Source organism: Lutra lutra, chromosome 11, assembly GCF_902655055.1.
Source record: "Lutra lutra chromosome 11, mLutLut1.2, whole genome shotgun sequence".
NCBI lineage: Eukaryota > Metazoa > Chordata > Mammalia > Carnivora > Mustelidae > Lutra > Lutra lutra.
Genome location: NC_062288.1, coordinates 102,160,905 through 102,188,831, shown reverse-complemented (window position 1 = coordinate 102,188,831; position 27,927 = coordinate 102,160,905). Strand labels below are relative to the sequence as shown.

Below are 27,927 nucleotides of genomic sequence, written 5' to 3'. Positions count from 1 at the left end.
CTTCTGCTCTAAAACAAACAAACAAACAAAAAACCAAAACAAAACTCCACTGAATTTGTCTAACTTCTCAACTCTTCTTAGAAAGCAGAAGGGAAAAAAAAAATCCCAGTTCGTTGGATTCCGGGTCTCTAAGGAGCCACACTGCGGAACCCCTTGGCCTTGTGAAAATGCAGTCTGCAATCTGGACACCGTTTATTTAGTTTCGAGAATTCCCTTTGCATGGCAAAAAGGGGTCTGAGGAAAGCAGAGCGGCGCAGATGAGGGGAAGGGTGGAAGCGGAACGCTGGCGAACGTGGTGCCGGCTGCCGGCTGCCCACGGTGCTCCCTGAACTGGGAGAGAAGCAGGATCGACGGGAGGAGCAGGAAAAGTCATTCTTGACACAAACAAGGGTGTCTGGGCGCGCCACCCCATCCCAGTGCCTGGTCATGCAAGATGCAGAAATGGAGACCGTGGCCCCTCAGGACCACAGAGTGGATGCACCAGCTCAAGGGAGTCCTTTGGGTGCCTCCCCGAGGCGCCTGCAGGGTCTGGGGCCGAGTGGGGTCTGTGTCCATGTCCTTGAGCATGGTCAGCGAACAGATAGCACCAGTGGGGAGGCTCAGGGCAGGAGACTGAGGCTCTCAGACTCTAGCACCCACTTGCCCAGCCCTCCTGGGAAGAGACTCACTTCCTGTGACGGCTGCTCCAGCAGCAGGAGCCCCTCCCTCACCCCTTTGCCCTGGGGAAACTGGAATAAATCGACAAAGTGAGGTCTGACCCAGGGCAACAGCTGCCTCTGGAGGGCTGGGTCACTACTGGGCAGTGACAAGATGCTGCACCAGATTGAAGGACTGGAGGTGGGAAGGACCGGCTGGGGGAGGGGACCTGCCGCCTGGGAATGCCTACAGGGGAAGAGCCTTTCAGATGCACGACCCAGGGCATTGTGTAGCTGATGGGTTCCCCAACCCCCAGAAACCCTGGGAGTTGGCCCCCTGCTGCTTTCTGAGTCTGGGGAGGAGACCGGAGAGAGAGAGACCGAGAGAGGCCAGGCCGAGAAGCCTCTCAGCCATGGGAGGTAGGCAGTGTGTGTGGTGGGGAGACACTGCACTGGGGTCAGGAGCCCTGGTCCCAGCCCTGCGGCTATCTTCTTGCGTGATCCTGGTAAAGCAGCCACCTGGGCCTCTTTTCTCAGTAGGGACAATCCTACCCCTCAGAGGGACAGGCTAAGGGTGAGAACGGATAACGGATAGAAAACACGTTAAAAAAGTATAAAGCGCTATTAGAACGCAAGGCAGTGCTGTCATCAGAGATGGTACCCCTTAGCTCATCCCTCACCTCCGTCACACTTCTGCTTCCTTATTCAGCCTCTCTTAACCTTAGGACCTTATTTATCTCAGAGGGCTTCTGAGACTGCCTAGTTGCTTCCCCCGATCACCAAGTGTGACTCCAGTGGCCGAACTGGACAAAGTGAGGTCTGACCCAGGGCACGCTAGGTGGCGGGGCGTCCGAGGGGGCTGCCCCAAGCCTCTCGCCTCCTCACTGTCCGTTCTGGCACCTTCCCTGGCGGAAAGACACTCAGCAGGCCCCTTGGATCACCCCCACGAGACGAGCTGGCCATCCATTCAGGCCGGACAGATCTAGGGGACCCCTGTCCGACCCTCGGGGAACCCTGTCTGGAGTGCAATCCCTCTTCCCAATTTCCAGCAGGTGGCAGGCGGAGGGAGGGGAGGCGCGCCGAGAGAACCAGGGGCAGGATCAGGGGTGCTCTGGCCACCTCCCAGGCCCGCTCCCCCAGCCCCGCTCGGGCCTCGGGCCCTCCCCTCCCCCAGCCCAGCCCTAGTCGTGCTCCGGCGGCGCCTGGAGAGGCCGAGGGGCACCGAGCCCCGGGCCGCCGCTGTGCACGCGCAGGTGGTCCTTGAGCGACTCCTTGTAGCGGAAGCTCTTGCCGCACTCGCCGCACGTGTAGGGCCGCTCGCCCGTGTGGATGCGCTGGTGCTTGAGCAGGTTCTGCTTGCGGATGAAGCTCTTGCCGCAGAGCGAGCACTGGAAGGGCCGCTCGCCCGTGTGCAGCCGCTGGTGGTTCTGCAGGTGCTCCTTGCGGCTGTAGGTCTTCTCGCACTCGGAGCACTTGTAGGGTCGCTCGCCGCGGTGCGTCATCTGGTGGCGGATGAGGCCCGAGTGGCAGTTGAAGCTCTTCTCGCACTCGGCGCACTCGTACGGCCGCTCCTTGGTGTGGCTGCGGTGGTGAATGATGAGGCTCTTGCGCACGCCGAAGCTCTTGCCGCACTCGGGGCACGAGTAGGGCTTGCTGCGCGCGCCGTGCAGGAGCAGGCTCCGCCGCAGGCCGCCCGGGCAGCAGCTGCCACAGCCGCCGCCGCCGCCGCCCCCGGGGCCCCCGCCCGCGCCGCCGCCGCCGCCCGCGCCCCCCGCCTGCGCCCCGCCCGTGCCCCGCTCCCCGGCCAGCGCGGGGAAGCCCTCGTCCGGGGGCCCCGCGCCCGGCGCGTTCGCGTTCTCGGCCGCGGGCAGCACCGGCAGGCTCTGCGGTGCGGGCGGCGGCGGCGGCGGCGGCTGCTGCGGGGCGGGGGGCGGGTTCTTCACCAGCAGCAGGCTGTCACCTGCGGGGGAGGAGACACGGAGACGTGACGGGCTGGACAGCGCTAGCTCCGGGCTCGCACCACCACCACCCGCCCCCACCGTCCCCCGGAGAGGGGCCCGGGGCCTTAACCGACTCCCCGCCGTGGCTTGGTGCGAGTCGCAGGCGATCTGGACCTCAGTTTCTTGGAAAAGTGAGGGCCCTGAGCAAGGCCGGCGGCCACGTTCCCTATGGCTCTGGGGCTCCCTGACCCTCGACCTGTCCCAAGCCACCTGGGGAAGAGCACCAGAAGTGCGTGGAGCCGGAAGCAAGTAGTTAGTAACGAGAGGAAACGCCTCGGGAAAGCAGGGGCGGGGCCTGGGGGCCTGGGGGTGGAGCTATTTGGAAGTCACTGGGAAGGCAGAACTGGCAGGAAATAATGAGACTTAATTGCATTCTGATGTTCAATGCTAATTTATCTAAGGCGAATTTCTCACTGGGAGGAAAGAATGTACTAGAACGTATCCAAGGTGAAAGCCAGACAGGAGGCCCACGGAAACGAAACGCAAGGAGCGGGGACCAAAACCATGCGGCGTTTTTCAGTCCCATTTCCTCTAAGCAAGTGGCCTTCAGACTCGAACAGCTGCCGGGTCCCAGGTCCACCCTGGCGTCTGGCCCCATCTGCGCCCTGACCACTGTGCCCACTGTAGTTAGGGGTCCTCTCACCCCTTCACCTCCACCACCCCAGGTCCACCTCACGGCCGTTCTCAGTCCTCTCTCCCTGGGGGAGCCCCTCCTCCACTGAGGGCAGCTGGTAGAACAGTAAAAAAGCCTTTGCTCCCACCTCCTGGCGTCCTCCACCCAGGTCCCATCTGCTCCCACCTCCTGGCGTCCTCCACCCAGGTCCCATCTGCTCCCACCTCCTGGCGTCCTCCACCCAGGTCCCATCTGCTCCCTGGAGGCCATTTCCTGGCCACATCTGCCCCACTTCCACCCCTGCTCATCGGTGTCTGCCTGAGGCCCATCCTCCTTACGTGACACCCCTAAGCACACAGGGCCCAGCCTGCCCTTTCCGTCCCCATCAAAACTGAGCAGGCAGAGAACCTTCTCCACAGGACACCGGCCAACAGCAGAGGCTGAAGAAACTCTCCTGACCTTGACCCCAGGTGCCAGGCCTTCCATCCTGGGGGGCTGACTCTGGGCATCGTCTGTCCCTCCACACAATCTGCTACTCACTCCTCTGCTACTCACTCCTTCATAGGCCGTATTCTCCGGAGGACCCCAAGGAAACCACACGCATGGGAGCCTCCATCTCAGGGGCTGTTCCCCAGGAACCCAGCCTGAACCAGTCCTGTTGCTACCCTGATAAGGCTTCAGACTCGGTGTGCATGTCAATCCGCTTCTCTCACCCACTGATCTCCCTTCCTGACCCACTGTGACTCCCGTGGTCAGCAATGGGGTCACTCGCCATGACACGCCCCTTATGCCTCTGCTCCTGTCCCCTCTGCCCTGCTTGCCTGGGAACCCTCAACCGTACTCAAGCAGCTGAAGACAGCTGGAGAAAACTGCACAAATCTCAAAACATCCCACCCCCCCTCAGCCAGGCACCCTGCTACACTCCTCAGCATGCCCTACTTCTCCATCCTCTGCGAGGGTGTCGTCACACCTTCTCCTCCAGCCTCTAACGTGAGCACTTTTACCCTGGACGTCACTGGCCGGGAACTGATTCAGACATAAGCACATGGCCTCGTTCTGGCTGATGACATGTGAGGAGGGGACTTCTGGGAATTTCCTCAACTCCTTAGCGGGTAGGAAGAAGGATGACCCTTCTTTTCCCTCTGGTCTAGAGGCGATTGCTTGGAACAGCTGCCGCCATCTTGCTCCAGCCATACTAAGGAAGCCAAGCAGGGAGCTGGAAAGAACCTGGGTCCCAGATGACCTCGCCTCATCCTTGAATCAACTGAGGCCGAAACTGAACTGCCCCTTAGCTCTATAGGAGAAGAGATGTCTTTGTTCCTCAAGGTAGTCTGACTCAGGGTTCTAAAACTAATGGAGCATACCCTACTGGACACAGGGGTCCAGTGATCTCCCAACTTAAAAGAACTCTCTCCCTGGACCCCACATGCTTCCAGGCTCCAGCCACCGTCTCTCCTCATGTCTGACCTCATCTCTATTCCTTTTCAGACCAATATTCCTGATGAGTTCTCTACCCTTGCTTTTACTGTTTGCTCTGGAACTCCTGGGAGTCCGGCATGCGTCCCAGCACACCACTGAAATAACTTTTGTCAAGGTCATCAACAGCCTCCAGCCTGCCAAATCAATCCGCCTGCCTCTTCCGCACATTCATCCTAACCCGTCACTGGGTTTGAGCTAGTTGACCCCTCCCTCTCTCGAGAGTCTCTTCTCTTAGCCTGCGTGATGCCAGGCTCCTCTGGATTTCCTCCAGGCTCACACCTGCTCCTCTTTCATTCTTTGTCTACATTCTCCCTAGGTCGCAGAGAGGCCCCGGCCTTAAAACAGCCTCTGTGTAATAATTTAACAGGCCTTTGTCCTTGGTTCCTAGGAGATAGCCTCTAAATCCTTGGAATTTCCAGGGTGAGAGGAGTGTCTTTGTTATTCACGATGGGCTCCGATGTTTTATGCTCACGGAGTAATTCATGGTAAGTGCCCAAACAGTTTAAGCTAAAGGGAGGACCCTGATGGGGGCTGGGTATGCCAGAAGGACCATCCACAGACAGGATTAGAGGGCTGGGGCTTTGAGCCCAACCTCTGGAGAGCGGACAGGCTAGAGAACAGCTCACCTCAAGGCTGGTAGTTTAATCAGTATGTAAAGAAACTCCAGTAAGAACTCCGGACACAGAAGTGAGCTCTCTCATGGCCAGTACTCTGCATAGGGTCACCCATCACTGTGCTGGGACAGTGACACTTCCTGATCACACACGGAGCAGACAACAGAGGCTTGTTTTAGGACCCCCTCCAGAATTAGTCCTATGGATCTCCCCTTTCGGCTAGTTCTGATTTGAATCCTTTTGCTCTAATAAAACTAATGATGAGTGTAGCAGCTTTCCTGAGTCCTGTGAGCTGTTCTAGTCAAATGCTAAAGCTAGGGGGTTAATGGGAACCCCTGCATTTATAGGGCTGGGCGGAAGTGAGTGGGCTGGGGACCCTCGAACTGGCAGTTGGTGTTTGAAGCGAGAACGGTCTTGTCAACTTCACCTACAAAGTTTGCTCTAATTCCGGGCAGTTGCTATAGAAATCACTGCAGGTTACAACGCCCAAAGTCATCTAGCCCCGCACTCTCTCTTAAACGTTCATCTGCCTACCAGGATGCCATCTCAGATCAAACAGACCCAAAGCAGAGCACTGGGTTTACTCAGTAAACCAGCTCCTTCCCAGCACTCACCAAGTCATTAAAGGGCGCTGCTGCCTCCTGGTTCTTCAGGGCCCAACCCTGGGTGTCACTCCTGACCGCTCACCCACCACACACAACCGCTTAGCAACGCGTCTGGAGTCTGTCCTGAATCCGTCCCCTTCTCTCCCAGCGCCCTGCCCCCATCCCAACTCTGAGCGACGGTCATCTCCTCACCTGCTTTGTGCCAACCACATTATCCTCCTAAATGGCTTCTCTGCTTCTGGCTCATGGTCCCCTCCCAACTCCAGTCTGTTCCAGACCTTGTCTTTTTAAAATGTAAACTAGGGGGGCACCTGGGTGGCTCAGTTGGTTTGGCATCTGACTCTTGATTTTGGATCAGGTCATGATCTCAGGGTCCTGGGATGGAGTCCCACATCCAGCTCCCTGCTCAGTGGGGAGACTGCTTCTCCCTCTCCCTCTGCCTCTCCCCACTGCTCGTGCTCTCTCGCTCTCCCTCTCAAATAAATGAATAAAATCTTAAAGAAAATACACATTCTTCAATAAAATTGAGGAATCCCTTTTACTAAAATGTAATGTCCAGTTAGGCTGAAGTCAAACAGGACATTAGGTCTTTATTGCAAACCCCCGGGCTGGGGAAGGAGTTTGATAGGGACGGGTACCCTATAGTTCCATGTTTTACTCGTGACTCCCACAACCCTCTCCCCTTCCAGCTCCTCTCCAGAATACACGATTCCATGTCTTTAAACCTCAAAGAAATCACAGGTGAGATAGTAATTTCATTAACAAGTAGAAGGTAGGGCGCCTGGGTGGCTCAGGGGGTTAGAGCCTCTGCCTTTGGCTCAAGTCATGATCCCGGGGTCCTGGGATCGAGCCCTGCATCAGGCTCTCTGTTCAGCAGGGAGCCTGCTTCCCCCTTCTCTCTCTCTCTCTGCCTCTCTGCCTACTTGTGATCTCTGTCTGTCAAATAAATAAATAAAATCTTAAAAAAACAAAAAACAAGTGGAAAGTAGGCCCACTTCGAGAGAAAGTCAAGAGGCTCTGGTGACTGGGCAGGTAGGAGAAGCATTTCCAGATGCTTCTGTTGCCCAAACTCTGGGCATTGCCCCTCCCCCCATGCTAAGGTTCGAAGGCCCTCCAGAGATAAAACATGAAGCAAATTGTTCTGTAACTCAGCTAATCCAAACCTAGGAGGTAAAATGGTCTGGTCACTTGCAAAGTCTTGCACGCTCGGCACAGACTTCCCTAGGTCCACCCCCATGACCACACGGGTCTCCAAGAAAAGGCTCACCCAGGCCCACGCACCCCTAGCCAACTTGGACAAATCAGACGCCAGCATTGAGGGACAAAGGTCTGGGCAGAATTCCTGGCAAGAGGTCGGATGAACTAGTACATACGCCTGCAAGGCCAGAAATAGTGGCCCGAGTACCAGCAAGAAAGAAGTGGAAATTGCTGTCACTTCTTCCTGTCCTCACAGACAGTGGCCCGGCTTCCCCGTCCCACCCCAGCCCAGCAGCAGGTTGGGAAAGGAACCGCTCTAAGTCTGAAACATCTGAAACAAGGGCATAACACTGCTCCTCTCCGGCTCCCTGCCCACCGCTCCAGCCCCCGCCTGCCCTTCTCGGCTGGACTCAACTTCTCTCAGACACTGGGATCCACTCGCCTGACTTACAACGGCCTTCCCGGTCAGAAATAATCTATGTCTGGGCACCTGGGTGGCTCAGTTGGTTGAGCCACTGCTTTCGGCTCGGGTCATGATCCTAGAGTCCTGGAATCGAGTCCTATATCAGGCTTCCCTTGCTCTGCAGGGAGCCTGCTTCTCCCCTCCCTCTGCCTCTCCCCCTGCTTGTGCACTCGCTTTCTCTCTCTCTCTCTCTGTGTCAAATAAATAAATAAAATCTTAAAAAAAAAAAAAAAAGAATCTATGTCCTCAGCTCTTCCCTCGCTTTTAAGCTCCCGGGGGTATCAGGGGCGAGCAGGAGGAATGCACTGTTTGGCTACTCCAGCGCTCTGACCAGCAGATGCTAAGTCAGCTCTCTTGAAAACAAGGCGATGGTCGCGGTTCTGGCAAGGAACGCCAGCCAGACACCAAGAGTGTTCAATAATCCACGAACATGTGCCCAAGTCACTGGCCAATAAGTGGAATTTCAAAAAAAAAAAGACCCAGGAAGCCCAAGTCAGGTGAGACGTTTGGTTCCATACCTGTTGTGGATTAAAAAAAACAACAATCCCCTCCCCGAAGCCGACTTCGGTCTCTTCATCAGTTACTGTGGGGAATCCGCTCAGGGCTGGCTGGGGGCTCCAGTCAGTGTTTTCCGGTGCCTGAGCAACCTGCCCCCATCACTGCCTGCTCCGGTGCCAGCGGGTCAGCCCCCTCCCAGCCCACCCTTCTCTCCCTGCTCTTAGGGCCCCGCTATGTCCCTCCAAAAGCTGTGCTGAAATCCAAACCCCATGACTGCAGAAAGTGACCTTCTTTGGAAAGGGGCTCTCTGCAGAGGTAATTAGTGAAGATGAGGTCATACTGGAGTGGGGAGTTGGGGGAGGCCCTGATCCAGTCTGACTTATGTCTTTAAAGGAAGCCAGCCAGGTGAGGACACAGCCACGCAGGCAGAACGCCACGGGGGGCAAAGGCAGAGACGAGTGACACATCTACAAGCCAAGGGAACACTAACCATTGCCACAACGGCAGAAGCCAGGGATAGGCAAGAGAGGGTTCCCCGATGGCTTTCGGAGGGGGCATGCCCCTGTCGACCCCTTGACTATGGACTTCTGGCCTCCAGAGCCCGAACAGACAACACATTTCTCTTGTTTTAAGCCCCCCAGTTTGTGGTACGTTAAGACAGGACAGAAACACAGCTGCCATCCTCCAAAAGGAAAGGGGATAGCGCTTCGATGGAGATGGGGGGAATGCTGCCACGACAGGACATCACCTCCGGGGGGGGGGGGAGGCAGAGGCAAGCCACCATCCCTGTGGACGAAAGACCCAGGGGCTCCAAGCCGGGGGGCGCGTTACTCACTGGGACCAGAATCTAATCCGAGCTCTCCTTCCATCGAGTCGCGCGGGCCCCACGGGTACGGCTGCTCCTCCTGCTTGATCCACGACAGAATGTCATGCGCTGAGATCAGAGACTCTGCGGACGGAGAGAAGGCAGTCTGAGCCCTGTTCCCTTCCACCGAGCCTCCCCTCAGAGGGGAGAGAACAACCACGTGCAGAGGCCACGGCCGGCGCTCGCAGGACACGTGGCAGCTGTGGTTTGTTTCATACTGGCCGTCCTCACCCTCCCAGCTGCCCTTGGACACGGCGTCTCGCTTGTGCTCGCTCCTTCTGCAGCTGGCCTGGGAGGAGGAGGCCCGGCCCGAAGTCTGCACAGACGCAGATTGGAACCTGCATCTTCCAGCTCTGTCCACGGAGCCCCAGAGCAAACCGTGGGTCCAGAACAGGACCGAGGGCTAAGCAGTAGGATTTCAGAACCAGCAGTGGGAGAAGCAGTGAACCAAAGTCTCCGGAGAACGGAGGTGTGGACTGCTGACTCTACCAGGAAGGGCTGGCTTTGCCACCTGGCCGGGAGCCCTTCAGCTTCTCCACTGTGAAGTTGTACAGTGGAAACAACAAGGAACACTAGGTTTTATGTCTGCTCTTCTCTCCCTGGTAGGTGGGGGAGGATGAGACTCTGGGATCGTAACCAAACAAGAGGACACTGGACTTCTCTAGCTGTGAAATACAGGCATACGTACACGCACACACACACAGACACCCATGCAAGCATGCGTGCGCGCACACACACACACACACACACACAGGCCGCAGAAAATGGATCTTCTTCTTTTTTTTTTTTTTAAAGATTTTACCCATTCATTTGACAGAGAGAAATCACAAGCAGGCAGAGAGGCAGGCAGAGAGAGAGGAGGAAGCAGGCTCCCCGCTGAGCAGAAAGCCTGACGCGGGGCTCGAACCCAGGACCTGGGATCATGACCTGAGCCGAAGGCAGAGGCTTAACCCACTGAGCCACCCAGGCGCCCCGAAAATGGATCTTCTTTATTGTTCTATATGCCTGGACCCTACCCAGAAGTTTCTTGGAAGACATTTATTTAACTAGTGTTCACCCACAAAAACTTGCAGAAAATGTAAATTTCTTTCTTTCTGTCACAAAAATATACACAACTTTTAAAAGCTTTTCAGGTTATACTTACTGTTCTAAAACTGCCACTGCAGAAATAATTTTAGTTTTGGTTACGCTGACACGATAGATGATCCATTTAATGATTCGTTTCGAAAAGCCCTCTGCACTTTACCAATGGTTATATTCCAAAATCTGCTACCAGAGGAATACGCAGCATTTTATTCTCTGAGCCTTTCACTGGCCTTAACCAGAAGCGATCAGATTGATTTCCTGGGACACAAAACTCAGTAAGAATCTCCTTGTCCTTGATATCATCCCGGTATCTTGCTCACCTGAATTGGGGTCTGTTGGGATATCTCTCTCTGCCAGATCCTGCTGATCCCACACGCACGGGTGCTCCTCCTGTTTAATCCGGGACAAGAGGTCCTGGGCAGAGGCCGGTGAGTCTGTGGGAAGAGAGCAAAGGACGCGTCGGGGGACACGACAAGCCTGCCAGTTTCTGTGCTGGGTAAATCTCTCATTTCCTGCAATTACTTCTTTTCCCTAAAATTCAGTCATAATTAAAGGATGCTAATTAATTAAAAGCTTAAGTCGGCCTGGCCCCAATTAATGGAGCTTTTGCTGCCAATAAGGGTATCCTACAGGGGAGCCCATTCCTGCGGACTCCAGGCATTACACCGACACTCAGCTTGAAAGCAGAGCACCAGCACGGACACGGGCGTTCCTAAGGGGATTTTCCAGGAACATGATGCCTTCCAGGAAGCCACTTAGATCCAACGTTTCGTTGGGATTTTTCTTTCTTTTTCTATTTATGTACTTATTTTAGAGAGAGACAGAGAGTGATCACGTGAGCAGGGGAGAGGGACAGAGAGTCTCAAGCAGACTCCGTGCTGAACACAGAGACCCATGCGGGGCTTGATCTCATGACCCTGAGATCATGACCTGAGTTGAAACCAAGGGTCATACGTTTAACTGACTGCATTGCCCAGGCGCCCCCTTATTGGGATTTTTCTAAGATGTATGCTACGTCTTCTTTCTTCTGCGGTCTGTTAAACCTCATTTAACTTTATTGCCTTCTTATCTCTTACAGATTTCTTTGAAAAGACTAATACTGGGCCGCTGTCCAGGGGCAGCCTGAGGGAAAGGGACTGGCCTTTCCCCAACTCGGACGCCACTATCACTTACATGGGGGCGGTGGTGAGGCTCTGACCATGGGGGGGCTAAGGTTTGTGGGGTTCCAACCTGTGGATAAGTATGTTACTAGATCTTGTAATGGATAATTTTGTGACAGCCAGGGCACAGTACCCACATAGTTGCACAGACATTATTCCTTTCATTTTTTTTTTTAAGATTTTATTTATTTGTCAGAGAGTGAGAGCACAAGCAGGGGGTACAGGGGGCAGAAGGAGAAGCAGACTTCCTGCTGAGCAGGGAGCCTGATTCGGGGCTTGATCCCAGGACCCTGGAATCATGCCTTCATGCTGAAGGCAGACGCTTAACCGACTGAGCTACCCAGGCGCCCCCAGACATTATTCTAGATATTTCTGTAAATGGAGTTTTAGTTTTGTTTTGTGTGTGTGGGTTTTTTTTTTTTTTTTTTTAGAGAAGATTAATATTTCAATCAGTACCCCCTGTCTTCCATAATGGTTGGGGGAGCTCTTCCCAACAGGTGAAGGCTTCCACAGAAAACGATGGCTCAATCCTAGGGATGAAGGAGTCCGGGCAGAAGACTGTCCTGGGTCTCCAGACCACAGACTGTGGACATGGCAGCCTCTACAGTCCCTGAAGCCAGTTCCTTAAAATCAGTCTATCTGTCTCTCTCTCTCTCTCTCCACACGCAAACACACCCACACACACCCTGTGGAGTTTCTCTGGAGCATTCTAACACACATATGCTCTCAGAGGCTTCTCACAGAGTCCAGCTGGAACGTCATGTAAGAAGAACCCTCCAGCCTACCCCATGGGCGCAGAGGCAATAACCCATAAATACTTGTTGAAGACAACGAAAGCCCTTCCCAGTCAGGAGCAGGTGCTGCGGACGGACGGATATATTCCCCGACCACAGTGGCCATCACTCATTGTTACACTTAGTACTTCCGCCCTGATGCTCCTCTTCAAGGAGAGAAACAGTTAAGAACCGATACAAAAAAAGAGAGAGGAAACAGGACGAGCTAAGCCCAGATGTGCTGTTGGTGCCCCACGGGAAATCCCGTCTCTCGGCCCATCCCAGACCCCACTCCTCCACTTCTGGCTCTGGCCTCTGGTTGGCCACACGCAGCGGACGATGGCGGGGGCCTGCAGACCTGCTGGCCCTTTCCACTCCCTCCCTGGCTCAGGCAGCCGCTGGGCCCACTCACCAGTAATGGACTCCGTGGGGATGGCTCTTTCCTCCAGGCCCCGCTGCCCCCGGACACACAGTGCTTCCTCCCGCTTCACCTGCGAGGACGAATCCTGGGCAGGCACCAGCGGCTCTGCTCCTGGGGCGAGAGAAGCATGTCATTTGGTGTATTTTTTTGAACAGTCCTCACCCAGATGTTCTTGGTGTCAGGAATGCAGGAGACGGCACTCGTCAGCATGGGGGGCCTCAGGTTCCCGTGGACAACTGCGGGGAACCCCAAGAAGCAGAAGGTCTCGGGAGCAGAGAAATAATCAGTATTCAGGACGAAGGGGTAGGCCAAGCCACAGGATGAGATGTAATAAGGCCAGGAGAGAGTTCCAGAGAACGGCCCTACCTGGGTTTTGGGTTCATCAGGACAAGGCCAGAAGTTTGACCTCTGGGTACAGAGGCTCCTTTTCGTTTTTCACCCCAATCAGAGAGAGGCGGCCACACACACACACACACACACACACACACACACACAATCATTAGCAAGCCTTCCACCTGGTCACATCCTGCATGGATAACACACAGCGTCCTCACACATACAAGACAATGACATGTAGACCCCAAGGTGTGACAAACGGGGTGTGTCCTTCTGATGTTCCATGATGCAAGGTACGACCCCTGAGAGCAGGTAGCTCAGGTCGGGGGCAAGATCAGAGGAAAAACCGGAAGACCTGAGTCCTGGTTTCCACTGTGCCCCCAGCCCAGCAGGGGAGGCAGCCGACCTCTCTGGCTCAAGGCCTGCTCGTTCCACCTACAACACGGGCACAGCAGTCACCATCTCAGCTCATGCACGGGGATGGATGACAAGGTGACCCTGCTGAGGGCCAGGGCCCTGCTGAGCTCAGCACCTGCAGTGCTGGAAAATGGGGCGCAGGGCATTCAGATGAACTGTTTGCAACAGGCCAGGGAACAGAGACAGAGTCGATCAGTGGTGGCCGGGGGCTGGGGGCTGGGGGCCGGGGGAACGTGGGAGTGACTGCTCATGGGTCCAGGTTTCCCATAATGAAGAGGTTCTGTGCTGGTTACACAACTTTGTGAACCCCTAGGTTATACACTTTTAAGGGGTAACTTTATTTATGGCACATGGATTATATCCCAAGGAGGAGAACAGACTGGAAAGGAGGGGGCTTCCTCCGAGCGACCTTCTAAGGGACCTTCCTAAAGAAGGGCAGAGTCTGTATGATAAGGCAGAGAACACGGCTCAGGCTCAGCTGTGCCCGGGGCAGCCCCACTCCGGAGAGCAGAGGCCCTGACGAAAGGCCTCTGGGGCACAGCCAGGACCAGAGCCCTGGCATCTTCCATCTCGGTGAGAGCTGACCAGGGGCGGCGCTGTCTGGAATGAGGTCTCCTCCTCCCTGGACCTGGGGCTCTTGTCAGCTGCCATCACCTGTGTCTGGGTCCATTAGGATTTCTCTCTCTTCTGGGTCACGCTGCTCCCACACGCAAGGCTCTTCCCTGGGCTCCACCTGCGATGGGGCATCTGGCTTGGGCACTGCACCCTCTGTGTCTGGAATGAGTGGGAGGGGAAGGAAGGACATGGTGAAGTTGACCTGTGGACCCCGATCAAGGGTGGCGGCAGAAGTCTCCCCACTCCAGAGCCCCTCCCCCGCCGAGAGCCCCTCTAGGTGGTACCCTCACCTACGTCAGCTAATCTCTTGGGAGGAACCCTGAAAACAAGGCACCAGATTCCAAGTTCTGGTGCAAAAACAGCTGGACCCCGGCAGCCAGCTACAGACCGGCTGTGGCTCGTGCAAGGCTATGGGGAGGCAGCTCATGGTCTCAATGTGCCTATGACGCGGTCTGGCCATATTCCAGAATGAAAGCAGCTCAATGCTATAGTGACAGGCCCTGTTACTGGGTTTCTAACTGTCATCTGGTTATACTCGTTCTATCTCTATGGCCTCATGAGCAGACAGTCACTCGCATCTCCATCAGGGATGAACGTGAACGCTTTGCCCACCTCTGACAACCATTCCACTGTGTTCTGCCCAGACTGCTTGCCCCGGAGGAGGGAAGGAGCTCTTACCCAGGGACATCAGGGTTTTATAGTTCTCCTTAACGAGGTTGTTGTAAAGCTCCTTCTGCCACTCGTCCAAGTTCTTCCATTCATCCTCAGAGAAGTAAACGGCGATGTCGACAAACGTCACAGGAACCTTGGCCAAAAGGAGTCTTAGTCTGACACCTGCTTGCCCCCGCTCCATCGGCCACGGGGCCCCTTCCACCCCAGAGCCCGCTTCAGCTCACCCTGGCTCCCCATCCCCCAAATCCCAGCCCGGTCCCCTGGAGTGGAGTCAGCCCAACCTATTCTGGATCTTCTCATGCTCCCAAAACAAAGATGGTCAACACTGCTTTTTTTTTTTTTAAGGCATTTCACCATATCCTCTGTAATTTCACTTTCAGGGGAACTGGGTCTCTGAAGGTAAAGCCAAAGTCAATGCTGCTTTTGGCACTCAGGGTGAGAGCAGTGTGGAAGGTTCTGGGCAAGGGGACCAGTGAGCCGAGCGCAGTAAAACCCTGTTAGGAAACCTGTCTTTCCAGTCAGGTTACTACCTCAGCAAGGTACGCAGTTACATTTTTGTCATTAAAAACATGTAAATCTAAGGGCAGGCGCTGAAGCTCCAGGACCATGTTCTGTTTCGTTCATGGCGACATCCCAAGCCTCTAGAAGCAGAGTCTGGAGCCAGCAAATATTTGTTGACTATGTCGAGCGGCTGTTGCCAACACGAGGAAGAGCCCCCCGGCAGCCTGAGTCATCCGTCCCAGATGCCGGGCCCCTGTTCATCCAGGCAGTCTCGTCTGTTCCATGAGACTGTTACTCTGGTTTGACAAGGATCCTCGTCTGGACTCATCTCAGACGCTCACCAGTGTGGCCTCACCTTGGTCCCCATCGTTCAAAAGGGTTTCACTTCATGACTTTAACGTCTGAACTTCCCTTCTGGGACACGTAGCCCTGCCCCCTCCCAACCCCCACCCCCACAGGACCAGTCTTCCACTCACACTGGGAAATCCAACCCCCCCCTTCTCTCCAGCCCTAATTTGAGTCCACTGGTCTTCACACCTGCACACAGGGCCAAAGCTAGCCCAAGTGGCACCTCTGTCCCCATCAGGAAAGGACAGCCTTCTGGGCTCCAGGCCCTCTGGTGTCCAGCTCGGTGAGTGGGTAGCACCTTCCCATGAATTAGAAATGTCTGTTCTCACATCAGGTGCCCATAACCCCACAGGTATCCTGTGCGGGTGTGGTGGGCACACGTGTGTCACCTACTACTGATAGCTCACCCACCACCCGGCTTTAGAGACAGAACACAACTTTTAATTTCCTGGATCTTCCACCAGACTGGGGCATATCCCCAAGCCGCGAAAATGGATACAGACCACTTTCTTCATTTTCATTTCCTGCCCCTAGAAAAAAGTCATGGAATTCTGCAAGCGACACCCACCATACATTCATGCCACTCGTCCCAAGGCTGCTTCGGAAGCCTCTGGGGATCTTGCGGACGTCTCCTCTGCTCCCTGGGAGGCTTCTTTCCAACTCTTCTTTTCAACTCTTCAACTTTTCAACTCTTCTCGCCAGCCCCCCCCGCCCCTCCCTCATCTTCCCCATCCAGGAGCCTGATCCCAGGTGGCTGCTGGCAAGCTCCCTTCTCACCAAGCCAACCCCCTGCTAATGTGCCCTTCATTTCTCCTCCAGCACCTGCCTGTGGAACTGAAACACTCAAACTTTTCTCTTTGACATCTCAGGCTCTCCCTCCCCAATGGCTTTCCCTTGCAAGTCACCCAAACTAAGACGAACCACCTGCCACTCAACCCCACTGTCTCAAGCAAACTCTACTCTGCCTCTTCACTTGAAACACCCCAAGAGACACGTTTTGTGCATCCTTCTTCATAATCCATGCATCCTTTCCCACCTTAAAATCTGTCCGTGAACCAACCCCCATGCTCTGAAACCACACCCTGGAAGGCCACCAGTAGCCATTGTTAACCTTTACCCTTTCAGATCGCCTTTCTGGAATCCACTCTTGCCTGGTTTCCCCAACTATGCTTCCTCCTGCCCACCCAGCTTACTGCCTTCTCCTCCTCCCCCAACCCCCCGTCTCTGCCCTTCCCCGTCCCTCTGCTTTCTCCTTGGCAAGCTCGTTCTTCGCACAACTCCCGTGGTTACCTCTTTGCCAACAATACTCTTCTGTTTTCCTTGCTCCCTTTTGGGTTCAGATTTCAAGGGCCCTCTGAGCGGCTCCATTTAATCATCTCTGAAGTACCTCAACTAAATGTCTCCAACACCAAGTTCATCATCTTTTCCAACATGCCAACCCCTCTGCGTCACCCCACCATTTCTATGAAGTGTCACAATTCTGGAATCAGAGTCTCACAGTTGGAAGGAGACATCAGGACATAAAAACCTCCCTGGGCCAGGATACAGCAGAAGTCTGTCTGGCCAGAGACAGCAGGGAGCCTACCCATGAGTTATCTGTCAGCCAATTAACAGACATACTAGAATCCAAAAGGCGCGCGGGATCTGAGAGACAACAGCCTTCCCTGAATCCCACAAAGAGAACGCACTTAGCGTGGCTGACAGTACACAGTGAATTATAACTATTATTAGTAACATTAACTAACTCTTCTGTGTTGCTTCATGGTGGTGGGTTTTAAAATACATCCACAAATTCTTCAGCAGTCCCTTCAAAAAGGAGAGCCCAGTGTTCCTCCCCTCGAGTGTGGGCAGGATTTAGTGACTTGCTTCTAACAAACAGTGACGTGTACAATTTCTGAGACTAGGTCATAAAAAACAGGACAGCTCCATCCGGGTCTCTCTCTTGGCTCACCCACTCTGGGCGGAGCCAGCTGCCATGTTGTAAGGACACTCAAGGAGCCATGTTGGAATGTCCACACAGTGAGGACCTGAGGCTTTGCCAATGGCCAAGCGAGTGGGCCGTCCTTGAGGCAGAGCCTCAAGCCTCAGCCAAGCCTTCAGATGACCACAAACTCAGTCAACAGCTTCATTACAACTTCATGACACTCTGAGCCAGAATCATTGAGCCAAGCTGCTCCTGAATTCCTAACCCACAGAAAATGCAAAATGGCAAATAATTATATTTTTAGGCTCCAAGTTTTGGGGTAATTTGTTACCCAGCAATAGAAAACTAAGACAACAGTCTACATGGTTTTGCCCATCAACAAAATCGGTGACTCCTCACAACCCGGGTCATAAATGTGTTCTCATCTTCATCTTACAGATGAGAACACTGAAACTCAGAGTGCCCAGCCGGGTATTTACTGATGAAATTATGTACTTAACACTTCACTTCTTCAAAAAAATATGGAGACCTAGAAGACCCAGTCTCTCACGTGGAAGCCTGAGCTCTCCCGCTGGACAGAGTCACACGGCAAACACTTTCTGGATACCGACCGAAGCCGGTGCAGTTACAGGCAAGGAGACACAGGTGAACCAAGCAGAAATTACATTCCGGTCAGGGAAGACCAACCAAGACGACAAAAAAAGAAGTAAATATTTAAGGTGCTCGATGGCACATCGCTTTGGAGAAAATGGGAGCAGGGACAGGGAAAGTGGGTGCTAGGATTGGGGGGACAGGGTTCTTTGGTGTTGGGGGGCCCATGGAAGGGCAGACCCCTGACGGAAGCGACGGGCAGGGAGCTTTCCCATGGAGGGAAGTCCTGAGGTCAGACTGTGTGGGTGGAAAGGAGTGGACAAGAGGGGCAGAGGGGAGATGAGGTCAGAAAGGTGGGGCCGGACAGGGGGCCCCTGATGGAATGGGGGCTTTTAAGCTGCATGAGGTGGGAAGCCAGTTGGGGGTTTAAGCAGCGGTAACTGATTTATATTTTTAAAGGATCACTCTTGCTGCTCTGCTGGGAGCAGATTGTATAGGGGAAGGGACAAGGATGGAGACAAGGAGACCAGGCAGGAGGCCATGGCAACTCTCAGAGGCGAGGTGACAGTGGCTCTCCCCAGACAATGGTGGGAGCCGTGAAGGTGGAAAGGAGCGGTCAGCCTGATGATGGTATTTTGAAGAAAAGTCAGACGGCATTTACCAATACATCAGAAGGAGGGTTGAGAAAGAGAAGCAAACATGACCCCAGAGTTTTTGGCTCAAGCCACTGGAAGGGCAGAGCTATTTTCATGGAGACGAAGATGGGGCAGAAGAGGTTTCAGGCAGGAGACGGGAGTTTAGCTTAGTTGTGTTAAACCTAAGACATTTCCTGAGTCCTGCTGCAGTAGCAGGTAAGCACGTGCATCTGGCTTTCAAGAAGGAAGTCTGGGCAAGAGACGGGGAGAGAGTGGGCAGAGGAGACTGCCTTTGGCAGCCGACAGCACCCAGGCTGCACTTAAAACCTGAAACTGAGCGAAATCATGAGGGAGGGAATAGAGATAATGAGCCAAAGGCCAACAACACCTAGCCCTGGACCACCCCAAACCTAAGAGGTCAGGAAGAGGTGGGGAAGCCCGTGAAGGAAACTGAGCAGGAGCCACCAGGAGGAGATAGGAACAGAATCAAGAGAGGTCACCTGGAAGCCCCGGGAAAAGCTGTCTCAAGAAGGGGGCGGTAACCTGTGTGCAACGTCACCTCGAGGGCAGAGAAGATGATGGCAGAACGGACTGTGGGCATCAGGAGGATGGAGAGGTGGGAGCAGAAACCTGATGGGCAGATGCTCCAGAATGATCCAATCACCACCTTACGGGGATACTGAGAATAGAGAAACATGCGCAATGAGACTGTGGAGGACGCAGCGTCAGAATCCAGATAATCAGGAACTCAAGGGGATGCGTGGCCTAGTATCATCTGCAGACGGATTTCAAGGAAAGATGACAGATGGAGGAGGAACAGAAAGATTTAACTAGACTTAAAAGACACAGCCCCTTCTTACGTTCTCATTCAAACAAACCAATAGAAAACAAATTAAACTGCATTTGGAAGAAAAGAACATTTGAACACTGACTGGATAGTTGAGTAGGTGGAGGCTTTTGTGGTGGCGGAAGTAACGCTAGAGTCTTATTTCAGAAAAAGAGTCTCTACCTTTCAGAGCTACACACTGAAATATTACCAAAAAAACAAAAAACAAAAACAAAAACAAACCCAAAACCCAAAAACCTGATTCCTGAGATTGGCTTCAAAATAAAACAGGAGGGGAGGGGGGTCAGGAGAGAGGGGTGGGGTTATGGACATCGGGGAGAGTATGTGCTATGGTGAGTGCTGTGAAGTGTGTAAACCTGGCGATTCACAGACCTGTACCCCTGGGGCTAATAATACATTATATGATTATCAAAAAAATTTAAAAGTTGAAAAGAGATAAATAAATAAATAAATAAATAAAACAGGAGGGGATGTGGGTGGGGCCTTAGAGGAAACAAGACTGACAAGAGCTGACAGCTGTGGAGCTGGATGATGGGCCCGTGATGGTTCCTCACACTATTCTGTGTACTTGTGCGCATGTTTGTTTTCTATAATAAAAAGGCTAAAAAGGGGAGGGAGAGAAGGGACCAGAGATAGTAAATACGATACGTTTAAGGAATTCTGCTTAAAGAGGAGTAGAGAAATGAGGCACTAACTGGAGGGAGAGGCAAGGCCTAGGGAGGTTTTTATCACAGAGATGGGTGACGTCTAGGACATCTAGAATGGCCAGCAGGGGGGAGAGTGGATGACACAGAGGAGAATGGGGAGAAGGTGAGTGGGTGGGGTGAGTCAGTGAGGGGTGGAAGAGTGGGCCAGCAAGGCCGCAGGAACAGGGAAGCCAAAAGGCTCCAGGTGGCATCAGGTAGATGAGCATAGTGGCTGCTTCTTGGAGTGACTCTACGTTCTCAGTAGACCAGAAGGGTCATCGATGGACAGTGAAGTGTTGATGATCCAAGAGGTGGGGGGCGGGGGCGGGGGCAGTAGAGGGAATGGAAGGGGAAATGGAACATGAATTCTGAGCTGCGAGAAAGCCCACAGAGGGGATGGTCACAACTTCCTAGCAACTCCTGTGAGCATAGTTTGTCTTAGCTGCATTCAAATGTGCACGTGCAAAGATAATCAACGGCCAATTGTCCTCTGTATGTGCCAAGTGGAAAACCCAAGCATGAAGAGTGGCAGGAGTCTTCAGACAACCAGATACCTTGGGTTACTGGGAAAGGTGACAGGCAAGCCTGAGAGAAGCAGGCATAGTCCGTGGGGAACGGGTGGAGGGCAGCCTCACGGAGGTAGAACATTCGTGACTAAGTTAAGGAGAGGCAGGCTATAAGAGACACTGAAATCAGGGGTGCCTGGGTGGCTCAGTCGGTTAAGTGTCCAACTCTTGATTTTGGCTCAGGCCATGATCTTGGGGTCACGAGATCAAGCCTCACGTCCAGCTCCCTGCCCGCCCCTGCCCGCCCCCCCCAACACAAGAGGGAGCCACAAAGTGTTGTGAGAAGGACCAGCGAAATGAAATCAAGAGTTCTGTGCCGGTCCTCACTTCCATCTCTGCCCCTGGGGACCACCACATACCTTGGGCACCTCCCCCTTGCTGCCCGGGGGCAGCCTCAGGACCCAGAAATTTCGGTTCCTCAGTAGGTTCTCCATGTTCTCCAGCCTCCTCTGCAGCAGCCCGTACTCCTGTAGCAGGGTCCCCAGCACGGCCCACTTGCTCTCCATGTGGTTCCCGAACTCCACGGCCGTCTTCTCGCAGTCCGCCAGCTTCTTCTCGGCCGTCCCCGTCCGCCCCTCCAGATTTAGCAGCTGGCTGGCCTGGGCATCCACCTTCCTCTCCACAGCCTGAATGGCGGCCACCACAGTCCAGAGAGAGATCTCTGCCGTGGGCAGCTGGGGCTCTCGCATCATGCGGTCAGGGAAGACAGGTGCCCTATCTGGGAAGGGCGGGAACTGAAAAGGCATCGGTCGCCGAGCATCCATGTCCCACTCTTGAGCCTGTGTGCAGAGGGAGAAAGTGACAGCTTGGGCGGAGACCCTATGTGAGGCAGGGAGGGGAGCCTGAGAACAGAGAACAACGAATCAGATGCCACAGCTTCTCGCCCTTCTGCCATCCCCGTCCCCCAGGCTGGGGTGTTCATTCCTGTCCCCAGCAATAGCTCGACTAGTCCCCCAGTGAACCTTCCCATTTCCGGCCTGCAGGAGTTACGACGACGGTCACTGGTTTACCCACCTGACCCTTTGCAAGTCAAGGCTGTGGACCGCCACCCAGGATGTCACCTACCCCTTTCACAGCACAGCTTCTCTCTTCAGGGGCTAGGCCTGATGATGAACTCTCTCTAGAGTCGTCTAGTGCCTTCTGATTCAAAGTAAGAATTCCCCCATTGAAGTCATCTGACCCTAATCTCCCCTGCCATCTCTAAGCAGGTTAGGGCAAGAATGATTATCTCTGCTTTAAAGATGATGGGATTGAGGCAGAGAGACAGCGATGGCCATTCCACCGCCCCTGGTTTCACAGCCAGGCGGGGGGGGGGGGGGGGGGGGGGGGGGGGGGGGGGGAAGCGCGAGGTGTTGTGGGTAACAAAAGCATGGTTCGGGTAAGCTGCTGCCCCCCATCCTGGCAGCTGCGACCAAGGGAGACCCCAGAGAGCCCACAAGAGTGAGCGGATGAGCAGCGTTTTTTCCATACCCAACTCCTGATTCACATTTTCTAAAATGAAAATAGGTTTGCTAAAAAACGTCACTCACTGAGGAGGAGAGGAGGGGACGTGCCTGTGAGGACTTACCAGTCCCCTTCCTACCCCTCGAAGCTGAGGCCCCATGAGTCAACGTAGGGAGCTGAGCTATGACCAAGAGAGGGTGGTCCCAGATCACTGGTGACCTGGGAACTGGTCCCATACCGCACCAGGACCCAGGGCTTCCCGGCCAACAGCAGGGCTGATAACCAACTCCCCTTGCCATGTGGGATGGGAGGGGGTGTCATTTTCTTTCCTCCCTGTTGCTGCTGATGAGGCCCTCCGGCTGGGCAAAGCGGAGGCCTGCTGCTGAGAGGTGATGTGGGCTGGCCAGGGACAGGCATGCCAACTGCCCTCTCCAACTCAGAGCAGCTGTGAGAGCCACAGAGGAACACCGCACAGCTCCCAGGGAGTCCACCCGAGACATGGGATAGAGGGGAGCAGGGCCCCGGGTGCCAGACCCTGCTAAGTGAAGAGGCGAAGTTTCCATCAAAGCCATCCATCTGAGCTCATGCAGGCCTCGCTCTTGCCGGCCCAGAGAAGGAGAAAAGGGCTGATGGTGGAAGTTCAGGGGGTCACCAGGCCCAGATGACTTTTGGAAGGTTCGGGGCCCTGAGACCAAAAAACGATCCCACACAGCACAGCAACTCCTGGCTAACTGGTGACAGCCGGGTGGAGAAGCAGGCCCGGGCACGGGGGGGCTTCTGCTGGGTGAGCCCGGGGCGGCTCCCACACTGGCCCCGGGAACACTACTCAGCTCTCACGCTCTGCACAGTGCCGGGCTCCCAGACTCCAGCGCGCACTGAGATCCTTACGGGGCTTCCAGACCTGACGGGGGTCCACTCTCCACCCCGAGACGCCGATCGCACAGGCTGGGGACAAAGTTGGGCGTCGGGAGTCTGAAAAGCTGCTCAGGTGACTCCAGGGTGCAGCCAAGTTTGCCAACGGCTGCAAATGAGGCAAAGTCACCTCTCAACGGCCCCCTTCCTCCGCCACACCCGGTGCAACGGGAAAGTGAATTACTCGTTGCACTTGGCGAGAGACGGCAGTACAGCGCTCCTGCACACCTTTCTGTCCAGGTGGCTGGGGTGTGACCCCGCGGGGGCACTCTGGGGCGCACACGGCCGGTGGCTGGGGGACAAGCGCGGCGGGCCGAGCGCTCCAACGCCCAGCGTGAAGGGGAGCCCCGGCCGCGGTGGGGTGGGGTGGGGGCCGCGGTCACGGCTCCGCTGGGTCTCCGCCGCCTTCCCCGCGGGGCCTCCTCGGGGCGCCGGCACCGGGCCCGGCCAGCACGCGGCCTCGGGGCCTGCTGCTCGGCTACGCGCGCGCGCGGGCCAGGCCTGCTCGGGGCCGCTGCGCCCCGCCTGCCGCACGAGTCCGCCCGCGCCCCGGCCCGCGCCGGGCCTCGGATTCCGCCCCCAGCGCTTCGCCCCCACCCCGCTCCCCACGACCCCACCCCCCGCCGCGGCGCCCGCAGCCCCCAGCCCCGCAGCCCCCAGCCCCGCAGCCCCGCGCCCCGCCCCCACGGCCAGGCGGCGCGGCCATGGCGCTGGGCGGGGGCTGCACCCACCTGCATGGGCGGCATTCCCTCGGCCATTTCCCCGCGCAGCGCCGGCTCCTGGTGGCACACCTCGTCCGGGGGCAGAGCCTGGGCCCAGCTCCAGCTCCCGCTGTCCAGCCCCAGGCCCTGGATGCCCAGCTGCTGAGGCTGCGGCCGTGTTGACACAAACTGCATCCTGGGAGTGCTGTTCCCCGCTCGGGCCGGCCAGGGAGAAGAACGTTTTCCAGGCGCCTTCCCCCTCGCCGGGGCCGGACAGCTCCATCTACAGCCCGTAGGAGCAAACAGTCCCCTTCGGCGGCGCTCCCCGCCCCTGCGCAGCCAGCTCGCCAGCCAATGGTCTCCGAGCTCCTGCCCGCCTGCGGGGACGGCGGGGGCCACTGGGGGGGGGCCGCTCCCACCGTCGCCCCCAAAGTGGCCCTAGGAGGATCTGCTCCTGGGAGCCCTCCGTGTGGGACGGCCTGCCCTAAAGTCCCAAACAATGCCAGGTCCTGATTCCTGTTAATTCTGCAAATATGTATTGGGTATCCCAGAGGAAAATGGTGACTGACCCTTTTGAAATTTTTGCAAGACTAATCCTGGCCTTTGCCCTTCCCTCCTGCCTTTGCAGGCTTTACCTCCCACTCTCCCTCCCCAGTCCAAATTTACTGGGACCAATTCCAGGCCTTTGCATTGGTCTGGATGATACAGAAGGGATCTGGGCTAATGTGTCAGAAGAGGGTGGAACTCTCCCTTCCAAGTAAGGCGCAGGGCATTTTAACAGCAGGCTCTGCCGAAACCTTTAAATGTAGGTCAACATCACTTTGAAACATCAAGCCAAATCAGAGGAGGAACCAGGGGAAGGCCCAGGTAGGCCGCTGGAGAAGAGAGGGTGAGGGCGGGAAATTTACCTGTTCATTCCATAAATATTTATTGAGCAGCTACTATGCCCCAGGTACAGCTTAGGCAGAGGTGGGCTTTGCATTTGCATATACCTGAGTTTAACTTCCCAAATCACAGCTTTCTAGCTGTGACTGTGAGCAATTTCACTTCTCTGAGCTTCCCTCAGTCTCTTCAAATAGAAATGAAGCAAATAATGTCTACTTTGCAGCTGTACAGTCAAATGAGGTGAGATCAGTGCTTAGCCCATTTTAACAGGCACCCAGCAAGGGTAGTTACCCCCCAGAGATAAGTTTTACAATCATCCTTAAAATTGTGGCTACTCTGTTTTCCTAAATGACTGGTTCCTATTTTCTTAAGACAGAGATCTCCAGAGCTACTTACTGCCCTGTGTAGAGGCAGACCTACCACACAATCACCTCAGGCAGGTACCCTTTTGTCACACTGCACTTAGTAAAATAAAGGGCATTACCCGCCCAAGTGAGACGTGTGCTTAGAGCATCATATTCAGAACAATTACCAGGTGCTTTCTCTGTCAGGCATCCGGATGCAGAATGAGTATCTTGTGGACCCTCTTATCCTCAAGCAGTTTACAGGCTTGTGAAGGTTATGTTCCTAGAAGTCCGTGATCGCCTCCCCTTCATTCCCTGGCCACAGGCTGTGCCTTGATTGTAAAAACCATGTCCACTATTGTTAGGGGAACCAGACAAGCAGAGTCTGAAAAGTTCCAGGTAAATTCATTTCCACGAGTGAGACACATTTCAGAGTGCATATTCTGACCTACCAATCGACAATCATCTTCTCGCTTTCCTAAAGGTGGGAAAGAGAGGCTGGATTAGCCCCAATGGTTTAAGCCATCTTTTCAGTAAAAAGCAGTTAAAACTTCTCCCCTCAAGCATTAAACTAGTTATAACACTAGTTATAACTGACTTACACAGTAAGTCACCATCACAGGACATCCGCTGCGTGTTTTTCCTTCACGGAGGGCGGATTTTCACGAAGCCAGCCACACCCGAAACCCCTGCAGTCAGAGTGGCCGCCCAGGGCCAGAGGTTGCGTTCATTGCCATGACATACACAAAGCGACTCAAATCCAACAGAAGTTAAGTGCGTGGGTTTCGCTGTACTAGAGCGGTTCTATAACAGCCATGCCTACCGACTCAGGCCACAAAAAAAGTGGCTGCAGCAGGGGGGACGTGAAGCAGGGGGGATCAGGGGACATCTCCCAGAAGGAAAACAAGAAGGGCTTGAGGAAGGGGATCCTGTAGCTGCACTGGCCCATGGACCCTCTGTTGAGTACTCCAGTGACCAACGGACTGGCAGGGCTGGGAGCTGGGCTAGGATGGGAGAGATCCTGTCCTAGGAGAGCTGTCGGGTCACTAGGCTTGTTCCTCTGAATCACTGGGTAACTGTGAGGCAGTTGTCTAAATTACTGAGGAGCAGAGTCAGCGCCCCTCGGCAACGTGGATCATAAAATGTCAAGTGTCAGTGTTAATGAGCATCTCTCAGAGGGGAGGGACCCGGGACTGGCCCGTCCATCTCTCAGGTGGGAGCTGCTTTTCATCTCCTCACTAGGATTCTAGAGCTAGTGCTCTAGACAGGGAATTCGAAGTGATAGATGCTGAACCAGAGCATGTGGGAGAGGCCAAAGGAGAGGGGATACATAAATTCCTGAAGGTTTATGTGTCGTGATGGCTAATTTTATGCATCAATTTGACTGGGCCAATGATGACCAGATAGCTGATAAAACACTTTTCTGGGTGTGCCCGTGAGGGTGTTTCCTGAAGAAATTAGCATTTGAATCCAAAGACCAGAGAAGATGCGCTCACAAAAGTGACGTCCAATCTGTTGAGGGCTTGAGTAGAAAAAGGCAGAGGGGATGCAGATTAGCTGAGACATCCATCTCCTCCTGCCTCTGGACATTCACTGTCCTGGTTCTTGGGCCTTTGGACTCAGAATGAATTCCACCGCTGGCTTGCCCGGTCCCCCAGCCTGCAAATGGCAGATCATGGAACTTCTTGACCTCCATCATTACAAGAGCTAATTCCTAGAATAAATGTCAACTCATAGGCGGCTGCATATCCTTTTAGTTCCGTTTCTCTGGAGAACCCCAATACACGTGTCCGTCATTATCTAAGTCTTCCTGCTGCTCCCGAGCACTCCAAGCCCCACCGACAGCTCCAAGCTTCATTTGAGAAAGAAAACCTCCAGATTCACGCAGCTAAGTGAACAGCGTAACCAGATTTGCACTGCTGTCTTGCTGTCTCCCCAGGCCTAATTTAACAAGCAGGCTTAGTGACGACAGTGTAATCCATGGGAAGGGAAAAGGAGAGCAGCATCAGCTCCCCTCTCCCACTGACATATCTGTGGTTACAACTTGCTGTCTTCACCTGAGGATCTAGTTATGCCAACCTCCAAAGTAAGGGGAACCTGTAGGCGTCCAAGTCATCAGCATCCTAAGTGTGATTAAGAGTCAGAGGCAGGGCTTATGGAGGGGAGGGTACTATTTAGACAAGGGAGAAAGTGTTGATGTGGGGATCACAGTAAAATATTTTGTATCACACAGTTTTTAGGTCTGCTTGCTCTCACTGATGAGTTTTCAACATGCCTTTTCAGATCCGCCTTTTACCAACATTTTTTATTCAAACTTAAGTGTGCCCGTGCACGTGCACGTACACACACTTTTCCCCTCTTTCTCACTAACTTCTGAAAATTCCTGCTTTTCAGAAAGTTTAGAGAAAATACTTTTTCCCTCCTGAGTTTATTCTCAGCCTACTTCCAATAGGCATTTCATCACCTTTTTTTTTTTACAAGTCTTGACACAGTAGAGTGAAGTTTGTTGGCTTTTCTTCGGTTCTTAATGACTGTGTGGTACTTTGCTCCGTTGTAATAAACATGTAATTGTTCGGGTGACTAAGTGAGTTAGCTGCTCAAGGGTTCTATCCCAATGGTACCTAGGGCTTAGAAACCCTGCATAGGCAGGACACAGGTTTCATGTTGGGAATTAACAACTGTAGTATGTTCTCTTGAATCTTCTCAATGGTTATCTCTTCAATTTTTGAGTGTGGACTTGATTACTAAAAATGGCCAAAATTCATTCAAAATCAAGTCCGGAGCACATACGGAATAATACTGGTTTTTCTAAATGCAACAAAAAGGGTGTGAAACCACGTGTTATTGTTAAATCTGAGCTGGTAATGACATCACCATGGTCCTTCTTCATTCTTCAGCAATCTGCTAGCGTCACCACAACAGAAGGGTACAGCGCAGGCCCCCGGACAGTTCCCAGTTTCCGGTTCCCATGTGTGCTCATGTGGGATCCCACCGGTGTTTCATAGACCAGGTCTCCGGACAGCGCGAGCAGTGGGCACGGCCGAAGTGAATGCTACTTTTCCCATGGCCTCCAGAGGTCCTAACCTAACTATAGA

The 27,927-nt window shown here is 54.3% G+C and overlaps 1 protein-coding gene across 1 annotated transcript; it reads right to left on the bottom strand.

Annotated features, from left to right (window-relative positions):
• Positions 1-179: 179 nt before the first annotated feature.
• On the bottom strand, positions 180-23,919 carry ZNF282 (zinc finger protein 282). The gene is made up of 8 exons (XM_047694885.1): positions 23,634-23,919; positions 20,907-21,326; positions 14,456-14,582; positions 13,817-13,936; positions 12,401-12,520; positions 10,376-10,489; positions 8,940-9,053; positions 180-2,595 (listed from the first exon to the last, which is right to left on the bottom strand). The coding sequence occupies exons 1-8, from the start codon at positions 23,796-23,798 to the stop codon at positions 1,817-1,819; spliced, it is 1,959 nt and encodes a 652-aa protein (XP_047550841.1). The 5' UTR covers positions 23,799-23,919; the 3' UTR covers positions 180-1,816.
• Between the last annotated feature and the right edge of the window lie 4,008 nt (positions 23,920-27,927).